General features: G+C 33.0%; 2 protein-coding genes across 2 annotated transcripts; both read left to right on the top strand.

Annotated features, from left to right (window-relative positions):
- The first annotated feature begins 376 nt into the window (after nucleotides 1-376).
- LOC102605603 (isoleucine N-monooxygenase 1-like) lies at nucleotides 377-1,865 on the top strand. The gene is made up of 2 exons (XM_015303477.1): nucleotides 377-772; nucleotides 1,228-1,865. Exons 1-2 carry the CDS (start codon nucleotides 437-439, stop codon nucleotides 1,861-1,863), a joined length of 972 nt encoding a protein of 323 aa, XP_015158963.1. The 5' UTR covers nucleotides 377-436; the 3' UTR covers nucleotides 1,864-1,865.
- A 1,452-nt stretch (nucleotides 1,866-3,317) lies between these two features.
- LOC102605273 (isoleucine N-monooxygenase 1-like) lies at nucleotides 3,318-5,551 on the top strand. Its single transcript, XM_015303478.1, has 3 exons — nucleotides 3,318-3,364; nucleotides 3,582-4,401; nucleotides 4,896-5,551. The coding sequence occupies exons 1-3, from the start codon at nucleotides 3,318-3,320 to the stop codon at nucleotides 5,532-5,534; spliced, it is 1,506 nt and encodes a 501-aa protein (XP_015158964.1). The 3' UTR covers nucleotides 5,535-5,551.
- The last annotated feature ends 13,688 nt before the right edge of the window (nucleotides 5,552-19,239 follow it).

The following is a 19,239-nucleotide window of genomic DNA, read 5'->3' as shown; positions in this document are numbered from 1 at the left end:
TTCCTCAAATCATCCTAAAAAATAAGCATGCATTAATTAATCGGATACATAAAATTATGGAGGAAATGAATACTGAAATCGCTTTCATTCGTCTTGGTAATTATCATGTAATTCCTGTAACTTCTCCTGAACTTGCTTGTGAGTTCTTGAAGATTCAGGACTCTATTTTTTCATCCAGGCCTATTTGTATGTCTGGGAGCCTCGTTAGTAATGGCTACTTGACCCCAATTTTTGTCCCCAGTGGTGATCAATGGATGAAAATGAAAAAAATTCTTACATCTCATGTGTTGTCACCAACATCTTTTCAATGGCTTTGTTGTAAAAGGGACGAAGAAGCTGACCACCTTCATCGATTCGTTTACAATCAATGCAACAACCAACTTGTATTAACTTAAGGAAAGTAACAAGATATCATTGTGGGAATGTAATTAGGAATATGATTTTCAGCAAGAGATCATTATTTGGAATTATAGAACAAGATGAGGAGCAAATTGATGCAGTTTTTACACTTATTGAATATGTTTATTATTTTAGTATATCAGATTACTTACCATGGTTAAGTGTTTTTGATTTGGATGGTCACAAGGCAATTATCAAGAAAGCCTATGCTACAGCAACAAAACATATAGATATTGAAGTTGATCATAGGATACAAACATGGAAAGATGGCAACAAATCTTTGGAAGAGGATATTCTTGATGTTCTTATCATGCTCAAAGATACAAATGGAAATCCATTGATGAATGTTAAAGAGATTAAGGCACAAGTGCTAGTAAGTATATATATATATATTCAATTACTTATAAATCATGTGATAAAACAAAGTTGTGTTGTTTTATCACCTTTGGCTAATTTTATGATTGATAGACTATCTGATCAACCTTTCAAAATTTGCTTATTTAGAAAAGAATTTATCGTCTATAGTGATGGGATACATTATCCCATATACATGGTGGGATAAGTTATCCTAGGATAACTAATCCTGGGATAACTCTTTCCCAACCAAACGACCCCTTATTCTTCTTAAATATTTCGACCAAACAAATCAACTCTCTAAAATATGCACTTTTCATTTCCAAAATTTGGCCAAACTAACTAGCACATTCTCATTCCCTTCCACCTACCTTATGTATTAACTCATCATAAAAAATAAAATTCAAGCATAAATTATTGCTTATCTACTCAGAAAGTGTTGACATGATTGGTTTACAAACAAATAATGTTCAGGAATTCTTTATGGCAACGGTAGATAATCCCTCAAATGCAGTTGAATGGGTACTTGCAGAAATGTTGAATCAACCAATTTTAATGCAAAAGGCTATAGAAGAACTCAACATTGTTGTTGGGATCAATAGATGGGTTCAAGAATCAGACTTGCCAAGGCTTAATTATGTCAAGGCTTGCATAAAAGAGGCCTTTCGACTCCATCCCTTTATGGCTTTTAATGTTCCTCACGTGTCTGTCTCTGATACCATCGTCGGTGAAAAGTACTTCATCCCTAAAGGGAGTATAGTGCTATTAAGTCGTCTTGGACTTGGCCGGAATTCTAGAGTTTGGGAGGATCCATTAAAGTTCAAGCCGGAGCGTCACCTCGGAATGGAAGATGGTGGTGAAGTAGTTCTCACTGATTTAAATTTACGTTTGTTATCATTTAGTATTGGAAGACGAGGTTGTCCAGCTGTGAAACTTGGTTCAACAATTACTACAATGTTACTTGCTAGGCTTCTTCAAGGATTTACTTGGAATTTACCACCAAATTCACCATGCAATGATTTAATTGAGTCATCTAAGATTAATCATTTTTCTACCTTACCACTTCTTGCTCAGGCAAAACCAAGATTAGCTAAGGTCATGTATCTTTAAGCTACAATATTTTTTTTTTGTATTCATCTGTCCAAGTCTTAGTGTGTGTAATTATTTGTGTTAGGATATATTATAATCCATGTGGTTTAAGTTATAGTACTGCTTTTTCATCCTATAAATGTAAAGATTGTTATTTTGTTTACTTAATTTAATAAAGTATCATATGAATAGATCATTGGGTTAACATGTGTGTCCTTACTGTTTTGAAAGTTGGTTTCTAACTTATTTTCTCATATTTGGTTGGTGAGTGGAAAATATATATTTTCTAGTGTATGATTAGTGAATGAAAAATATTTTTTTTTAAATATCTTTTATTTTTAGCTAGAGAGTAGAAAATATTTTATAGGAAAATAGTTTTTGACCGATAAACTAACCTCGATAATCGATCCAGCATTATGACCCCGACTCGACATCCAGCTTGAGATCCGACCCCAACCCCTGCCTCGACTTGAGACCCCAACCCTACACCCGACCCTGACCTTGACTCAAGACTAGCTAGACTCCAACTCCGACCGAGACTTCAGACCCGACCTTGACCTCGACCTGATCAGACACCGACACCGACCCTGACACCCAACCTCGACCCAAGACCCGGCCTCAACCCCAACCCTGACTTGACCCGAGACTCGACCTTAACAGTTGACCCTACCCCGACCCTAACTCAAGATCTGATACAGACCCAAGACCCCGAACCTTGATCCAACCTTGACATTGACACTCAATTTAAGATTTTCGATCACTGATTTGAGACTCAACCTCAAAATTGATACTCTATTTTGAATTGGGACATGAGCCCAATGCGGGACCCAACTTTCGAAACGGGATCCGTCTTTGACATTCGACCCTGACATCCAACCCCAACACTTGACTTGGGAGTTAGGTCTCAAATGGGAGTCGAGAGTTGGGTCTCGAATTGAGAATCATGAGTCAAATCTACGATTAGTATTGAGAATCGATACCGGAGACTTAAGTTAGGATGAAAAGTGGAGGTGTGAGGTTCAAAATGATTTTGGAAAATATTTTCCTTACTTTTAAAAAAAAAGGGAAATCATTAAAATAAGTTGATTAAGAAAATATTTATACCAGCCAAATATGAAAAAATGAAACATTTTCCTTCGTACCAAACACACCATAAATCTATATACTAATTAAAACATCTACTTGCACAATGCATTAACTCTAGATATGGGTGACTAATAATCAAAATAACTACTATTTCCCTTTGCCCATGCACATTAATAAACTACAAGTAAAACAATTGGCCTTGTTGGAATTCCTCCATCATAAAATAATCATTGCCAACTATATAATGATGCATTTCTTTCTCTCTCTCTATATATATATATCATATTGTCAACTTCCCCTTTGAGTTATTATAGGTTTATCACTATTAACACTCCAATGGTATTCACACCATTTAAAATATATAAAGGGAACGTAACTATTACATATTCATGGCCTCTCTAAGGCCACATATTACATTGAAACTATATGACAGAGAGTACTTTTATGTTTAGTCAATTCTAATAAAAATGATATTTTTTTTTATTTGATAAATACTAGTCGACACTACCTTATCTTGCAAGTTCATGCAGAGCCTATAAATATTGGAAAACATAAGATTTAGCAATCACAAGGAAACTATGATAAAAAAAATTACAAACTTTATTCATATGGTAGTCTACAATTACTTCTTCATTTCTTAACAAATGGAATAGTACTATAAGAAACAATAAACCACTCCCTCCAAGTCCAAAATCATGGCCTATAATTGGAAGCCTTCCTCAAATCTTTCTAAAAAATAAGCCATCATTTATTCATTGGATACACAAAATTGTGGAGGAAATGGATACTGAAATTGCTTGCATTCGTCTTGGTAATGTTCATGTCATTCCTGTAACTTCTCCTGAGCTTGCTTGCGAGTTCTTGAAGCTTCAAGACTCTGTTTTCTCATCCAGGCCTATTTGTATGTCCGCGAGCCTTATTAGCAATAGCTATATAACTTCTATTTTCCTCCCCATTGGTGATCAATGGATGAAAATGAGGAGAATTCTTGCTTCTCATGTGCTATCACCATCATCATTTCAATGGCTTCGTTGTAAAAGGGATGAAGAGGTTGACAACCTTCATCGATTTGTTTACAATAATCAGTCTATTAGTAGTAATTTGAGGAAAGTGACAAGATGTTATTGTGGGAATGTAATTAGGAATATGATTTTCAGCAAGAAATCCGCTTTATTTGAAACTATAGAAGAAGTCGATGCACTTTTTACACTTCTTGAATATCTTCATTCTTTTGGTGTATCAGATTACTTACCATGGTTAAGTGTATTTGATTTGGATAGTCACAAAGCAATTATCAAGAAAGCCTATGCTACAGCAACAAAATATATTGATATTGAAGTTGATCATAGGATTCAAATATGGAAAAATGACAACAAAATTTTGGAAGAGGACATTCTTGATATTCTTATCATGCTCAAAGATATCAATGGAAATCCATTGATGAATGTTAAAGAGATTAAGGCACAAGTGCTTGTAAGTATACATTCAATTACTAAACTATTGTGAATTGTGTGATCACCTTTATGGTCTAACCTTTCAAAATTTGCTTATTTGAAAGTCGTTTTGTACTTCTAGAAAAGTACTTTGAAGGATAGTCATTTATATATAGCTAATCATTTTTATCAATATTAGTACAATAATTGATTTTGACCAAGGCTTTAAAAGTGTTTTCTGAAAGAAAAAAAAATTAGCTTGTGAAAAGCAACTTCTGATACTACTCAAAAATATTTATTCTCTTAAACGTTTGACCAAACACCTTAACTATCTAAAATAAATTAAACACTCTTGATTTCCAAAAACTTGACCAAATAGGCAATGAATTATACTAATTCAGACCCTTAAATAGACTGTATATTTATAGACAATGTATCAACTCAAAATATAAAATAAAAACCATAATTTAATTCTCATCTAATCAGAAAGTGTTGACATGACAATATGATTGTTTACAAACAAATAATGTACAGGAACTCATGTTGGCAACAGTGGATAATCCCTCAAATGCAGTTGAATGGACATTTGCAGAAATGTTGAATCAACCAAAATTAATGCAGAAGGCCGTAGAAGAACTCAACACTGTTGTTGGGATCAATAGATTGGTTCAAGAATCAGATTTGCCAAGGCTAAATTATGTCAAGGCTTGCATAAAAGAGGCCTTTCGACTCCATCCAATATCGCCTTTTAATGTTCCTCACGTGTCTATCTCTGATACCATCGTCGGTGAAAAGTACTTCATTCCTAAAGGGAGTGTAGTGCTATTAAGTCGTCTTGGACTTGGCCGGAATCCAAGAATTTGGAAGGATCCATTAAATTTCAAGCCGGAGCGCCACCTCAAAATGGAAGATGGTGGTGATCAAGTAGTTCTCACTGATTCTAACTTACGTTTGTTATCATTTAGTACTGGAAGACGAGGTTGTCCAGCTGTGAAACTTGGCTCAACAATTACTACAATGTTACTTGCTAGGCTTCTTCAAGGATTTACTTGGAGTTTACCACCAAATTCACCATGCAATGATTTAATTGAGTCATCTAAGATTAATCATTTTTCTACCTTACCACTTCTTGCTCAAGCAAAACCAAGATTAGCTAGGGCCATGTATCTTTAAGATTGCACATGTTTATCAATAGAGTTTTAATTGACATAAGTTTATGTAGCTCTAAAGTTGGTTCAATAACAATAGCTTATTCACTTTACGAAAAGGTAACATCAAGAACTCAATTTATGAGTTCAAATTCCGACAGAAACAAAAAGCTAGGTGATTTCAATTAAAATTTCCTTATGATTAATGTATCAAGAAATCTTCCAACTATTTGACTGACTCTCAATATAGATATGGAATAGATCAACAGAGTTGTAGAAACATCACTTTATAACCACTTGAAACATATTAGATTTTACATATCATCTTGTCATATATAATATCGCTTTAACCCAAAAAAAAAAAAAAATCATCTTCAAGGTAAGAAAGTGTTCTGATAAAAACATATACGAGAGTACAAAAAAGAAAAGCTCTTGATTTTTCTTTTTGATATTTATTTTGCCGTGTATACGGAGTTCGGACATACAATTTTTTGAAAATCAATTTACATATTTAGAAACTATGAAAAACAATTAATATAAGTCACAAAAATTTACAATTTAAAATATCAAACAACATATAGATAAATTGTAGTCAAAGATTTTCTTATTTAAATTTCATGAGTCAGATCTAAGATTAGTATTGAGAATCGATACCCGAGACTTAAGTTAGGATGAAAAGTTGAGATGTGAGGTTCAAAATGATTTTGGAAATTATTTTTCTTACTTTTAAAAAAAAAAGAGAAATCATTTAAATAAGTTGATTAGGAAAACATTTATGTCAATTAAATACGAGAAAATTGAAACATTTTCCTTCATACCAAACACACCATAGATCTATATACTATTTAAAACATCTACTTGCACAATGCATTAACTCTAGATATGGGTGAGTTATAAGCAAAATAACTACTATTTCCCTTTGCACATGCACATTAATAAACTACAAGTTTATAGCTTTATTGGAGTAAAACAATTGGCCTTGTTGGAATTCCTCCATCATAAAATCTTGATATATATCTCAAAATTTTAATTTTCAAGAGTTGAACTATCTCATAGAAAACAATTATTATTATAGGTTAATTTACCCTATGTAAAAAGAACTTATACACAGTTATCCATGTACAAAAACATATACTCATTGGAGATGTACAAGAACATCAACTCTTGTATCACCAATGAATAAACTCAAAATGAATTAAAGGAGACTAGTAAAACATCAAGTAATTTCAAAGCCCATTTTTTTAGATAATTCATAAATCACTTAAGTTAGTGACTCTTTCATTTTTAGGAAACTTACATAAATCCCAGGAGCTAATTACTTAGATCACTCTAGTTTGTAGTATTACATATCTTATGTGCATCAATATATATTCAAATACATGTATCTCAAAAAAATGGGGTCAAAATTAAATATGATTTGTTCTAGATACATTGTATCCAAATGGATTTGCATGTATATTAATTGGATACATAACAAATCTCCCTCGCCTCCCTCGCCACTCTTCTATATATCTAGGATATATAACAAATCTCGCTTGTCTTCCTCCTCATCTCACTCGCCTCTCTTCCTATTTTAGTGTATCTAGTAGCAAAAAAATATATATCTAAGTGTATCTTCCTCAATATATGATAGAAAACTCCTAATTAGTGGTAAGATACGTAATATTTTAAAAATATACAATATAAATGATAGTGAAGTATATCTAATTATGTAGTTTCTCACTTTATTATTTTATTTTCCATCTAGTGTTCTGTACTTGTAATGAAACTCAACTAATTTCGAATTCACAAGAAGTCCCAGATTGGGGTAAAACCTATCTAACAAAGACAACTTCGACTCCAATTTCATTCCGAGGGGAGAAATTTGATGGTATGGATGAAAAATTACTTACCACTCCATACTCGAAATTTGTTTATTGGGCTTTTGAAATATGGGCCAATTTTTTATGCCTACAGTATGTATAGACTATAGACTATAGAGTAATGAACAAACAAAGCAGTGCCAAATCTTGAAAGAAATTGAAGAAGAATCAAGTTGAAAATTTGGTCATTTAAGATTTAATCATTTTTCTACCTTACCATTTCTTGCTCAGGCAAAACCAAGATTAGCTAAGGTCATGTATCTTTAAGCTACAATATTTTTTTTTGTATTCATACGTTTAAGTCTTAGTGTGTGAAATTATTTGTGTTAGGATATATTATAATCCATGTGGTTTGAGTTATAGTACTGTTTTTTCATCCTATAAATGTAAAGATTGTTATTTTGTTTACTTAATTTAATAAAGTATCATATGAATAGATCATTGGGTTAACATGTGTGTCCTTACTTATATAGTAGATATTTAGTGTATGGAGTTCCTTTATCTCATAAACTGAAGATTAAAATTATCGGTCCTTATGGGTTATAAACCAATGTTTACAATGAAAGATGAAACAAGACAAACATCTTGATGATCGTAGCACAAGATTAAATATAATTTGATCTTGATTATGAGATTACTCTATTCCAATATCTTGTGCTATTATATTATTCGTGTTTATAGAATGGACCAAGTAGAGATGCTAGTTTATAATCGAAATATTTTACAAAACAACTTCTCTAGTTCATCAAATGTACTTTTACTCTAAATCTTGTATAATTGTTATGATCAATGTAACTTGATTTATTATATTGATCTATCAAAAGGTAAAACTCTTTCGTAGGTTACACATTTCTGATAGATTGGATGATAACAAATCACATTAATAAAGTAATAATTAATTGATAGAATCTATATCTCGATCTTGACATTGATGATGCCCCCTTATAATTGGTTATAAGTTTTCATGTAAGAATTCCGCATGTGAATTTTATATTTATCACATGAGATAAGAAATCATAATATTTAACACTTCTAAATTAATTAGAATTTTACCTTACATAAAAATAAATTTTATAATTCTATTTAAGTAACATTTAGAACTTTAAAACTATAACAATAGATTTTCATCATTTTGGAAGATTGGGAGGCTACTAATTCATCATAAACACCTACATGAGTTTCCATGTATGATAAAACATTAATTTACTGTAAAATTAAATTAAATGAAAAAAATAATAATAAAATTTAACTACTACTTAAGTCATATTTCGGATCAACTTTACAAGGAAAATACGGTTTCTCCAATTTCTAGCTTTCTTTTATTTTGATTTTGATTTTAATTCAAGTACTTTCTTGCATTATCCTCATCTTGTTTTTTCCTTCTTTTTTTAAAAAATTCTTTAGTTAATAACTTTAAAAATTATATATGAATTATACATAATCAACAATTGACAATGAATTCCATGATTTAGTAATTTCCTATGTTTTCTTAACACCATATAAATTAAATTATTTGAATCGTAATATCCACCATCTTCTTCTCCCCTTCTAGTCATGGTCTCATTTATATCGTAACATCGATATCTTTAACAGTGAGATTTTAAGATTTTAAAGTCAATTAAAATATTAATGTGACCATCATTTTCTGTGGACCACAGGTGTAATAGCTGCTGGCACATCACAAATGCACATGTTTATTACTATATCTATTCAGACCTATATAAATAGATTACCTATATATGAGTTTGGAAGGGAAGTTCGAACCATAGCGTCACCTCAAAAAAGGAAGATGGTGGTGAAGTAGTTCTGACTGATTCAAAGTTACATTTGTTATTATTTAGTATTGGAAGATGAGGTTGTCCAGGTGTGAAACTTGGGTCAACAATTACTACAATATTACTTGCTAGACCTATTCAAGGGTTTATTTGGAATTTACCACCAAATTCACCATGCAATAATGACTTAATTGAATCATCTAAGACTGATCCTTTTTGTACCTTAACACTTGTTGCTCGGACAAAACCAAGATTAGCTAAGGCCATGTATACTAAACATACAACTTTATGCAACATGAGTTGTATTAATAATTGGTTTTGTTACATGAGGCAAGTCTTGGTAGTCCTCTTTGTGCTCTGCCATATGAATATTGCATTAATAATTGGTTTTGTTTTCTTCTCATAGTTCTCTTTGTGTGAACCAATATGCTGTGAAAAATCTATGGATTGAGCTTTTCCTGCATCCAAAATTTTTAACTATTTCAGAGCTACAACTCATTATAAACATAAGTACAAACAGACACACAAGATGATATGCACTTGCACACACTAATATCTATAACAAACAACAGTAGAATGTGGTAAGAGAACATGAATGCACACACGTATATGCGAATGTATTCGGGAAAAAAAAAACAAGCAAAATGCATGAAAGAGTATATCATGGAAAACCTAAACGTGAATCATTAGAACCTCACAGTTAAAGTGTCACTCCCCGAGCCTACACCCTGGACGTGGTTGGCACTCGAGAACCATCATTGGTCCCCAAGCGAACCCTTGGCTTGACTGACTACTTAGCATAAGACTTACTCAAGCAAAATGGGAGCTTCGAATGCATAATTAAACTTTAAAGTCTAAAACAAAACTTAACTCTCTGGAAATACTTATTGAGTTACAATCAACTATCTCAAAATCTCAGAACATCTCAACAAAAAGGGGAAATAATGAGAGACTTCTCAATATTTAACTATCTATGAAGTCTGTAATACTAGAATAGATGTCGGGACAGAACCTTCAACAACTTAACCAAAGCAGAAAATAGATGTGAAGCCCTCCGGAAAGCAAGGAAGCTCACCAAAAATACAATAAGTTGTTCTTTACTTTTATTTGGGGGATTCTCTAACTGACAACCATCACTATTAGCTATGTGATGCTATAACGTCTCGTCCACGCTGCCAGAACGGTCATATACCTTGTTGGGGTATAGAACACCTCAACTAAGTGGATTCACTAAGCTATGCTTAAAAGCGATAAGAAATCGTCTAAAAAGTACAATCCTTTACCCCAGTACTTGGCTGCATGGTTTATGAGGAATGTGAGTTGTTTGAACTCATTCTCATATCGGTGCTCAATACTACTCCCAATAAATATATACTCATGCTCAATGTTTAAAACATACTCGAATAAAATGCGTGTTTTATTTGGGAAATATGATTTAGACTGGTTTAAGAGTCGCCATTTAATTTTTTAAGAAAAATCAAGAAAACTACTTTTTCAAAATATTAAAACAGAAATCTGATGAAAATATTTAAAGGGGTTCGAGGTTCATATTAGCATTTCGGGAAGGATTTAAAAGCACCCGAAATGCCCGCTAATACGCGGTTATCCGACAATTAATTATTTGGCTAAATTCGTTTGACTTAATTCGGATTGAACAATTTTATAGTTAGGACCATTTTAAAAGAAAAATATTCAAAATACTACCTAAATGAAATATTTTATAAACTTATTATTTTATTTTTTTTAAGTCAAGTAAAAGATGAATAGCTTAGTTAAGTAATTAACTCAAAATGAGTGTCTTTTGGGGATTTGAATTGCTGGTCTTAAGATTAATGAGAAATATTAACAAGTAAATAAACATAATAAAACAAAGAGGGAAAGAGATTTGGGTCCAAATCTGATTTTCTTGTGCGCCTGTGCAGTATTTGGGCCCATTTTCGTTTTGGGCCTTTGCCCTAATTTTTCACCTGTACCTGTCCTAGTCTAATAATATTGGGTCTCTGGCCCAATTTCTCTCTTGGTACCTGTCTATAATGATAATTAAAATGCAAAGGGCTTAGACCCAAAAGCAACAAAATACAACTTTCAAAAAATGGGCTTTTTGGCCCAATTTCCTCGATCTTTTCAACTTGCAGCACTTTATCGTGTATACTTAATGTATACAATCTCCCGCAACCTGTATGCAGACTTTTAGGGCTGATTGACTCGATAAAGGAATTTGAGCCTTTATGGCTCTCTCGAAATGCAAAGGAAAGGAGTTCATGGTGAACTCGGGCAAATTTCACATACAAAAACAAATGAGATCATATTAGTAACGGGATCAGAAAAATTCCAACATATTTCTATAAAATAAAATGACCGTTAAGATAACTAGTAATTTAGCACGATAAAACCATAATAAATATTATGGGATAATCTAAACTTGTCCGGTTACTCATTACTAGCTACAGTAAGAAAAAAGGATAAAAAAGGGTTACTTTTTGTACACATTTACGAATACTACTAGCCTTTTAAAGATCAAACTACTTCACACATGTCCCTCAAACAAAGAAACTAAGGCCAAAGATGTAAACTAGACATTGTAGGCACACATGGCGTATAGATTATGAGCAAATCCCATTTTTTAGCCTCCGCCAATTTTCAGCTTCATGCATACTCTCATATTGACATATATTAAATGAAATATTAAGAAAGTAAACAATAAAGAGAGCTACAGGCAATTGTCCTTGAAATTTAAAGAAGTGATAGGTCACATAATGAAAAAAAATTATAAAAAAATAAAAAAATTGAGCACCAAAGAGGTAACGCCCCAAATAATCTTACGAATCAGATTTTAACAAAAAAAAACAAGATTTGGAAAATAAAACAGAAGATCCATATTTTGTGCTCACTCGACTTACAAGCAGTGTTTGATTTTAAACAAAATATTATGCCAAACAAAGCAAAAGACTTGAACCAAAGATTATCTTAGGCTGTGAAATCACAAACTCCAAAAGACTTCGGATTACAATATTTCGAGAGGCAAAAAGAATGAACCAAAGGTACCGCATTTGAGAACAAGGTCAAAGAAAACAGAACATTATAATCCGGAAAAGGGAAAGGAACAAAGCCCTTTTTATTATTCTTTTCTATTTATTTATTATATATATGTGTATATATATATTGAAACAGACTTCGACCAAAACAAATCGATAAAGTTAGAAACGAACAGCAAACAACGCAACCCGATACTCGAAACAGTAGCAAGTAAAATTGAGTCTCAAAGAACTATCTTCGATTCTGGAAGCATCACCTTTAAACACACATATAAGAGAAATAAGAGTTGATCCCAGGGACTTCCGTAAAGGAACAGGGGAAGGGATTATCATGTTTGGTCAAAATACGAAAATCATGGCAGACAACAAACTTCAAAGAAAAGCCATGTAAAATAAGACACCCACAAAAAGGTCACGACCTACCACATTCAAGCGAACCCACCAAAATGACATGGATACTAACGCTAACATAATATACGGATGAGTATAAACTGATCATAAAATGGTACAATGAGAAAAATTTCAGCAAGAGAGAGGAAAGCATAAATCAGACGAGAGCTCTCATTTGTAAACGAAAGACGAACTAAAAGAGTTAGAATCAAAAGAATTTTACCTTTTCTGAAGCAGCAAACAAGGACAGCACGAGCAGGATGACGACCCTCACCACGCAAATCTCGAACACGAACAACCAAACAACAATCTGGGCAGAACTTAAACCCGAATATCGAAACTATAATCTCCTCTGCTCACGAAGTGTATTTAAAGTATTTTGCTCAAGTTTTCCTGAGTATTTTTGCTCAATAAAATCTTCAACCCCCTTTTTTGATTCCCCAAAAATAAAATCCCATGGAGAAGAGGATATTTATAGACAAGGATTAGGGTTCGGAATTTTGGGGGGACAACGGATGAAATCGGGAAAGGGCAAGGGACCATTAGAAATTCAAAATTGAAAATCTTTCACCCTTTTGGGGGGGGCAACTTTTTTTCTGAAAAATCGTCCCATTCCGGAAGAGGAAAGGGAAGATGGACGCTCTTGATCAACTCGTCGTCCTTGAGGAGCTACGTGGCTCGATCTCAAGCTTGCAAGGACGATTTCGCGTGCCTGGTTGCTGGACTTGCACCACTGGAACAGTACTGGGTTGCTTTGCCGTAGAGAAGATGAAGTTGGGGAGGTGGGGTCACGTTGTTTTTTTTTTTTTTTGGTTTGCCGTATGGATTGCTGGGAATTGTGTATGTATTGTATGTTGGTATTGTTGAAGGAAGAGTGGGCCGGGTTTGGGGATGCTGTTGAGTCGGAAGGGAAATTATTTGGTGGGCTGAAGAAATGGCTGTTGGGAGGGTTATTGGGCTGCTGGAAATTGATATGGCCCAAAATTGAGGTCTTATAGAGGATTGAATAGAGATAAAAGAATGACTAAAATTGTAATGGCGAAATAACCGTATGAATCGCAATTCTAGCCAATTAACTTAATAACTTAGCCAAATTGAGTTAATTAGGTGATTCGGCTAAAAACTAAATAAGACGAATTAATATAAATTAATTAATGAGCTTCTTAATGTTAACGAAATAAAATAATTAATTCGATTATAAACTAATTAACTTAAAACTATAGCCATAACTTAAATAACGTAAATTGATAAAAATGTGCTTTCAAATCAACAAAATTAAATAAGATAAAATAACATAAAATAAGAATAATTAAACTAATAAACTAAATAACTTATAAGTATACTTTAAACCAAATTAATTTAATTGAATATTTAATTAAAACAAACTCTTTTTGAGACGATTTTTGAATATTTATAAAATATGGTAATTATATACATATTTGTGTAGAAATATATATTACTTAAAAATTATGAAAGCGTCTAAAATTACTTTAAAATAACTTCCGAAGTATTTTGAATTTTTTTTTAAAAATTATTTTAAATCGTTAGAAATTGGAAAGGCTCGAAATAATTAATTTATATTGGGGCGGGTCAAAATTGGGTGTCAACAACGCGTCAAATTTATGTTGGTCTTTAAGTATTCTACCTTTGATGTATCTAATTATCTTCGTGTTGTTATTGATGTCACTGTATAATTGTGAGGTCCTTTTTGGAATGTGTCAACCAGTAGAAGAGATGGAGTCTGTCAATCATGAAGAACTTAAGATACAATAAGCTCAAATAAAATATAACTGGAGGAGTCTGAGAAAATAGTTTCCAGAGAATAAGAACAACATACTTTTTTTTGTATTCAATTAGTTAATGATCTCTAATATAGAATTACAACTTTAATGGAGTTATAATCCCACTAAACCACTAACTAAATCCACTAACCTAACTCTCTTAAACTTTAGGGAAAGCTATCTGCTACTCTAGAAAATAATAGAGCACCCACTTACTAATAAAATATCAAACTAACAACTAAGCTAAGAAATAGTTATACTACAGAATTGGTCAAATTAAACTAGGAATGATGTTGTCAACTTTAACAAATCATATTCGGAAAGATTAAAGGACAAATACACACTGAAATTTGATATAATCTTAATCTATAGCAGATTCAATTTTAATTAGTCGACTAAATGAGTTCATTTGATCCCTCTTAACCTTACGTAGCTCCGCCCATAGATCCATTTTTGAAATAATGTTCTTTTTTTTTTCAAAGTGAGTTGTCTCTGATGTTGTAGCTGTATCTTCAATCCATGGAATCAATTTGTTGTAGGCCTTACTCACTTGGTGCTGGATTGAAGATAATCCTAAAGTGAAGTGTGTGGCCTACATGAAGAACACATTTTAAGAATAGTTAAAAACTTTAGTGTCAGAAATTATTTTGTAAGATCTCGTGACACTATAAAGTAGTGAACTATGGATAGACATGCGATTATCTTTGATATGTGAATCATGTGATATGAGATCCATGACAATACACAACAATCAACGTACACTAGGGGTGTGTTTGGTATGAAGGAAAATGTTTTCTATGGAACCTCGAACCTTTGTCTTTAGATGTCAGGGTCGAATGTCTAAGACGGATCCTGTTTCGAAAGTTGGTTTCTAACTTATTTTTCTCATGTTTGGTTGGTGAGTGGAAAATATATATTTTCTAGTGTATGATTAGTGAATGAAATATATTTTTTAGAAAATACTATCTTTTATTTTTAGCTAGAGAGTAGAAAATATTCTATAGGAAAATAGTTTTTGACCAATAAATTAAACTAACCTCGATAATCGATCCAACATCATGACCCCGACTCGACATCCAACTCGAGATCCGACCCCAACCCCTACCTTGACTTGAGACCCCAACGCTACACCCGACCTTGACCTTGACACGAGACTAGACTCCAATTTTGATCGAGACTTTAGACCCGACCTCGACCTCGACCTGATCAGACCCCGACACCGACCCTGACACCCAACCTCGACCTCGACCCAAGACCCGGCCTCAACCCCAACCCTGACTTGACCTCAGACCCGACCTTGACGGTTGACCCTACCCCGACCCTGACTCAAGATTTGATACATACCCGAGACCCCGAACCTTGATCCAACCTTGACATAGACACTCAATTTAAGATTCTCGATCACTGATTTGAGACTTAACCTCAAAATTGAGACTCAATTTTGAATCGGGACCTGAGCCCAATGTGGGACCCAACTTTTGAAACGGGATCTGTCTTTGACATTCGACCCTGACATCCAACCCCAACACTTGACTTGGGAGTTAGGTCTCAAATGGAAGTCGAGAGTCGGGTCTCAAATTGAGAATCAGGAGACAGATCTAATATTAGTATTGAGAATCGATACCCAAGACTTAAGTTAGGATGAAAAGTTGAGGTGTGAGGTTCAAAATGATTTTGGAAAATATTTTCCTTATTTTAAAAAAAAAAGGGAAATCATTTAAATAAGTTGATTAGGAAAACATTTATGTCAACCAAATATGAGAAAATGAAACATTTTCCTTCGTACCAAACACATCATAGATCTATATACTAAATAAAACATCTACTTGCACAATGCATTAACTCTTAGATATGAGTGACTAATAATCAAAATAACTACTATTTCCCTTTGCCCCATGCACATTAATAAACTATAAGTTTATAGCTTTATTGGAGTAAAACAATTGACCTTGTTGGAATTTCTCCATCATAAAATCTTGATAATATCTCAATGCCAACTCATCGCCAACTATATATTGACGTAACTATTCCATATTCATGAAATCAAATATATATTTTAATTTCATGGCCTCACATATTACATTGAAATTATATGACACAAAGCCCCATTGCCCTCTGTTTCAATTTACATGACACTTTTATGTTTAGTTAATTCTAATAAAAATGATACATTTTTTTATTTGATAAATACTAGTTTCCATACCACTTTGTCGACACTACCTTATCTTGCAAGTTCATGCAGAGCCTATAAATAGTGGAAAACATAAGATTTAGCAATCACAAGGAAACTATGATAAAAAAAATTACAAACTTTATTCATATGGTAATCTACAATTACTTGTTCATTTCTACTATTCTTAACAAATGGAATAGTAGTATAAGAAACAATAAACCATTCCCTCCAAGTCCAAAATCATGGCCTATAATTGGAAGCCTTCCTCAAATCTTTCTAAAAATAAGCCATCATTTATTCATTTGGATACACAAAATTATGGAGGAAATGGATAACTTGAAATTAGCTTGCATTCGTCTTGGTAATGTTCATGTCATTCCTGTAACTTCTCCTGAGCTTGCTTGCGAGTTCTTGAAGATCCAGGACTCTGTTTTCTCATCCAGGCCTATTTGTATGTCCGCGAGCCTTATTAGCAATAGCTATATAACTTCTATTTTCCTCCCCATTGGTGATCAATGGATGAAAATGAGGAGAATTCTTGCTTCTCATGTGCTATCACTAACATCATTTCAGTGGCTTCGTTGTAAAAGGGATGAAGAGGCTGACAACCTTCATCTATTCGTTTACAATAATCAATCTACTAGTATTAATTTGAGGAAAGTGACAATATGTTATTGTGGAAATGTAATTAGGAATATGATTTTCAGCAAGAAATCCGCTTTATTTGAAACTATAGAATTTCAACAGATCATCATGAATTAGTTATTTAAATTTTCCAAATTAGATTATCATGTTATTGCATGAATTTCGGAACCCTAGCTATGTATTTCTTTAGTTCTTGAATTACACATGCTAGGTCAGATATTCAATAGTCAGTTATACATGCCTCAGTTTATGAATGCATCATTATCAGATTAATTGTTGCATTCTCAGTTTTGCATGTTTAGTTTTGAGCTATCAAGTATTACAAAAATTCAGTCATAATGTGTTTATCACTTAATCTATTGGGAGTAGCATAATACCGAGTTGGACTAGGGTTCAGCATACCCATATAGTCCTAGAACTACGAGCCACGTAGGTGTAAGTCCCCTCTATGGGCAATATCAGTTAGTGATCACGCCAGCATGCCTCTATACCTCTGGTAGGGTATATTGGGTCCTCTCGATGGGGCGTATACATCGGACTCCACATTTAGCTCATGTGGTTTTATTATCGGTTATTAGTAGCTCCCACAGTTCAGTCATATCCTATTGCATTGACCATTTATCAGTATATCCAGTTTTCAATTCCAGCATGTTATAAATTGGTCACTGCACTTAGTTATCTCAGCATTCAGTATCTATATCATGTTCAGATTATATCATTACTTATTTGCTTTGTTCAGTTATATGTTATTTCAGTTGTATTCTATCTTGCATGCTCAGTACCTTTCAAGTACTAACTCATGCTTTGAGCTACATCTTCTCGTGATGTAGGTTCAAGTTCTCAGCATCCAAATCATGCTCAGATCGGTTCCCGATCTCCAGTTCAGCAGAATCAGTGGTGAGTCCTCATTCTCCGAGGACAATAGTCATGAGTTTCTTTTCAATTATTTTTAGTCCTTTAGTTTCAGTTTTGCTAGACTTAGTTGGGGCCTGTCCCAACATTTCTAGTCAGTTAGAGGCTATTTTCAGACATAGCTAGATTCAGTTTAGTATTTAGTTAATATCTTCTTTGTATTAAACTCATCAGTTTTCATTTATCTTAGTTATAGTATATGGGTATTCCCTATCTTTTCATTTTATTTATGATTTAGCTTCCGCATCAGTTTATTATCTTTAGTATGCTCATGATCATGCCAACAGGGTTAACTTGGAATCACTTGTGGTCCTAGGTTCCGTGTCCGCGTCTCGGGGGTAGTCTCGGTGCGTGACAAAAATAGAGAATACTGTTTTATTAATTCATTTTAAAATGAAAATAACCTCTAAATTTTAATATTTTTCTATAGCATATTTAAGATCACAAATTTAAGACCAAAAAATTTAAATTTTTTTAAGTCAACTTTTCAATCAATGAATATAATTAATTTATTTTGATTAATTATTTTGATCAATAAACATGAATTATTCACTTAGTTTTCCTATGTTGGTCAAATGTATATTTTTAAGGCTAATAACTCACAAGGATAAAATAGAAAGAATATTATAATTTATGCATTGATTTTGTGAATTGACAAGTATTATAGACAAACTTGGTGCTGGATTGAAGATAATCCATGGAATCAATATGTTGTAGGCCTTACACACTTGGTGCTGGATTGAAGATAATCATAAAGTGAAGTGTGTGGACTACATGAAGAACACATTTTAAGAATGTTTAAAAACTTTAGTGTCAGAAATTATTTTGTAAGATCTCTTGACACTATAAAGTAGTGAATTATGGATAGCCATCAATTATCTTGGCCATTCATTAGTAATGTGAATCATGTGATATGAGATCCAAGACAATACACAACAATCAGGGGTGTGTTTGGTAGGAAGGAAAATGTTTTCTATGGAACCTCGAACCAGGGGCGGAGCCACGTAGGCTCCAGGGTGTCCAATTGGATAAATACTAATAAAAATGATATATATTTTTATTTGATAAATACTAGTCGACACTACCTTATCTTGCAAGTTCATGTAGGGCCTATAAATAGTGGAAAACATAAGATTTAGCAATCATAAGGAAAATAT

Source organism: Solanum tuberosum, unplaced genomic scaffold (genome assembly GCF_000226075.1).
Source record: "Solanum tuberosum cultivar DM 1-3 516 R44 unplaced genomic scaffold, SolTub_3.0 scf00431, whole genome shotgun sequence".
NCBI lineage: Eukaryota > Viridiplantae > Streptophyta > Magnoliopsida > Solanales > Solanaceae > Solanum > Solanum tuberosum.
The sequence above is the reverse complement of the archived record's forward strand: the minus strand, read 5'-3'. Positions and strand labels throughout refer to the sequence as shown.

Excerpts from the sequence above, each read along its gene's own strand:
- LOC102605603 (XM_015303477.1), top strand. The coding sequence starts at position 437 with ATGATTTTCAGCAAGAGATCATTATTTGGAATTATAGAACAAGATGAG. Across the intron at positions 773-1,227 it reads AGATTAAGGCACAAGTGCTA|GAATTCTTTATGGCAACGGT; the intron begins GTAAGTATATAT and ends AATAATGTTCAG.
- LOC102605273 (XM_015303478.1), top strand. The coding sequence starts at position 3,318 with ATGGCCTCTCTAAGGCCACATATTACATTGAAACTATATGACAGAGA. Across the intron at positions 3,365-3,581 it reads TTGAAACTATATGACAGAGA|TACTATAAGAAACAATAAAC; the intron begins GTACTTTTATGT and ends CAAATGGAATAG. Across the intron at positions 4,402-4,895 it reads AGATTAAGGCACAAGTGCTT|GAACTCATGTTGGCAACAGT; the intron begins GTAAGTATACAT and ends AATAATGTACAG.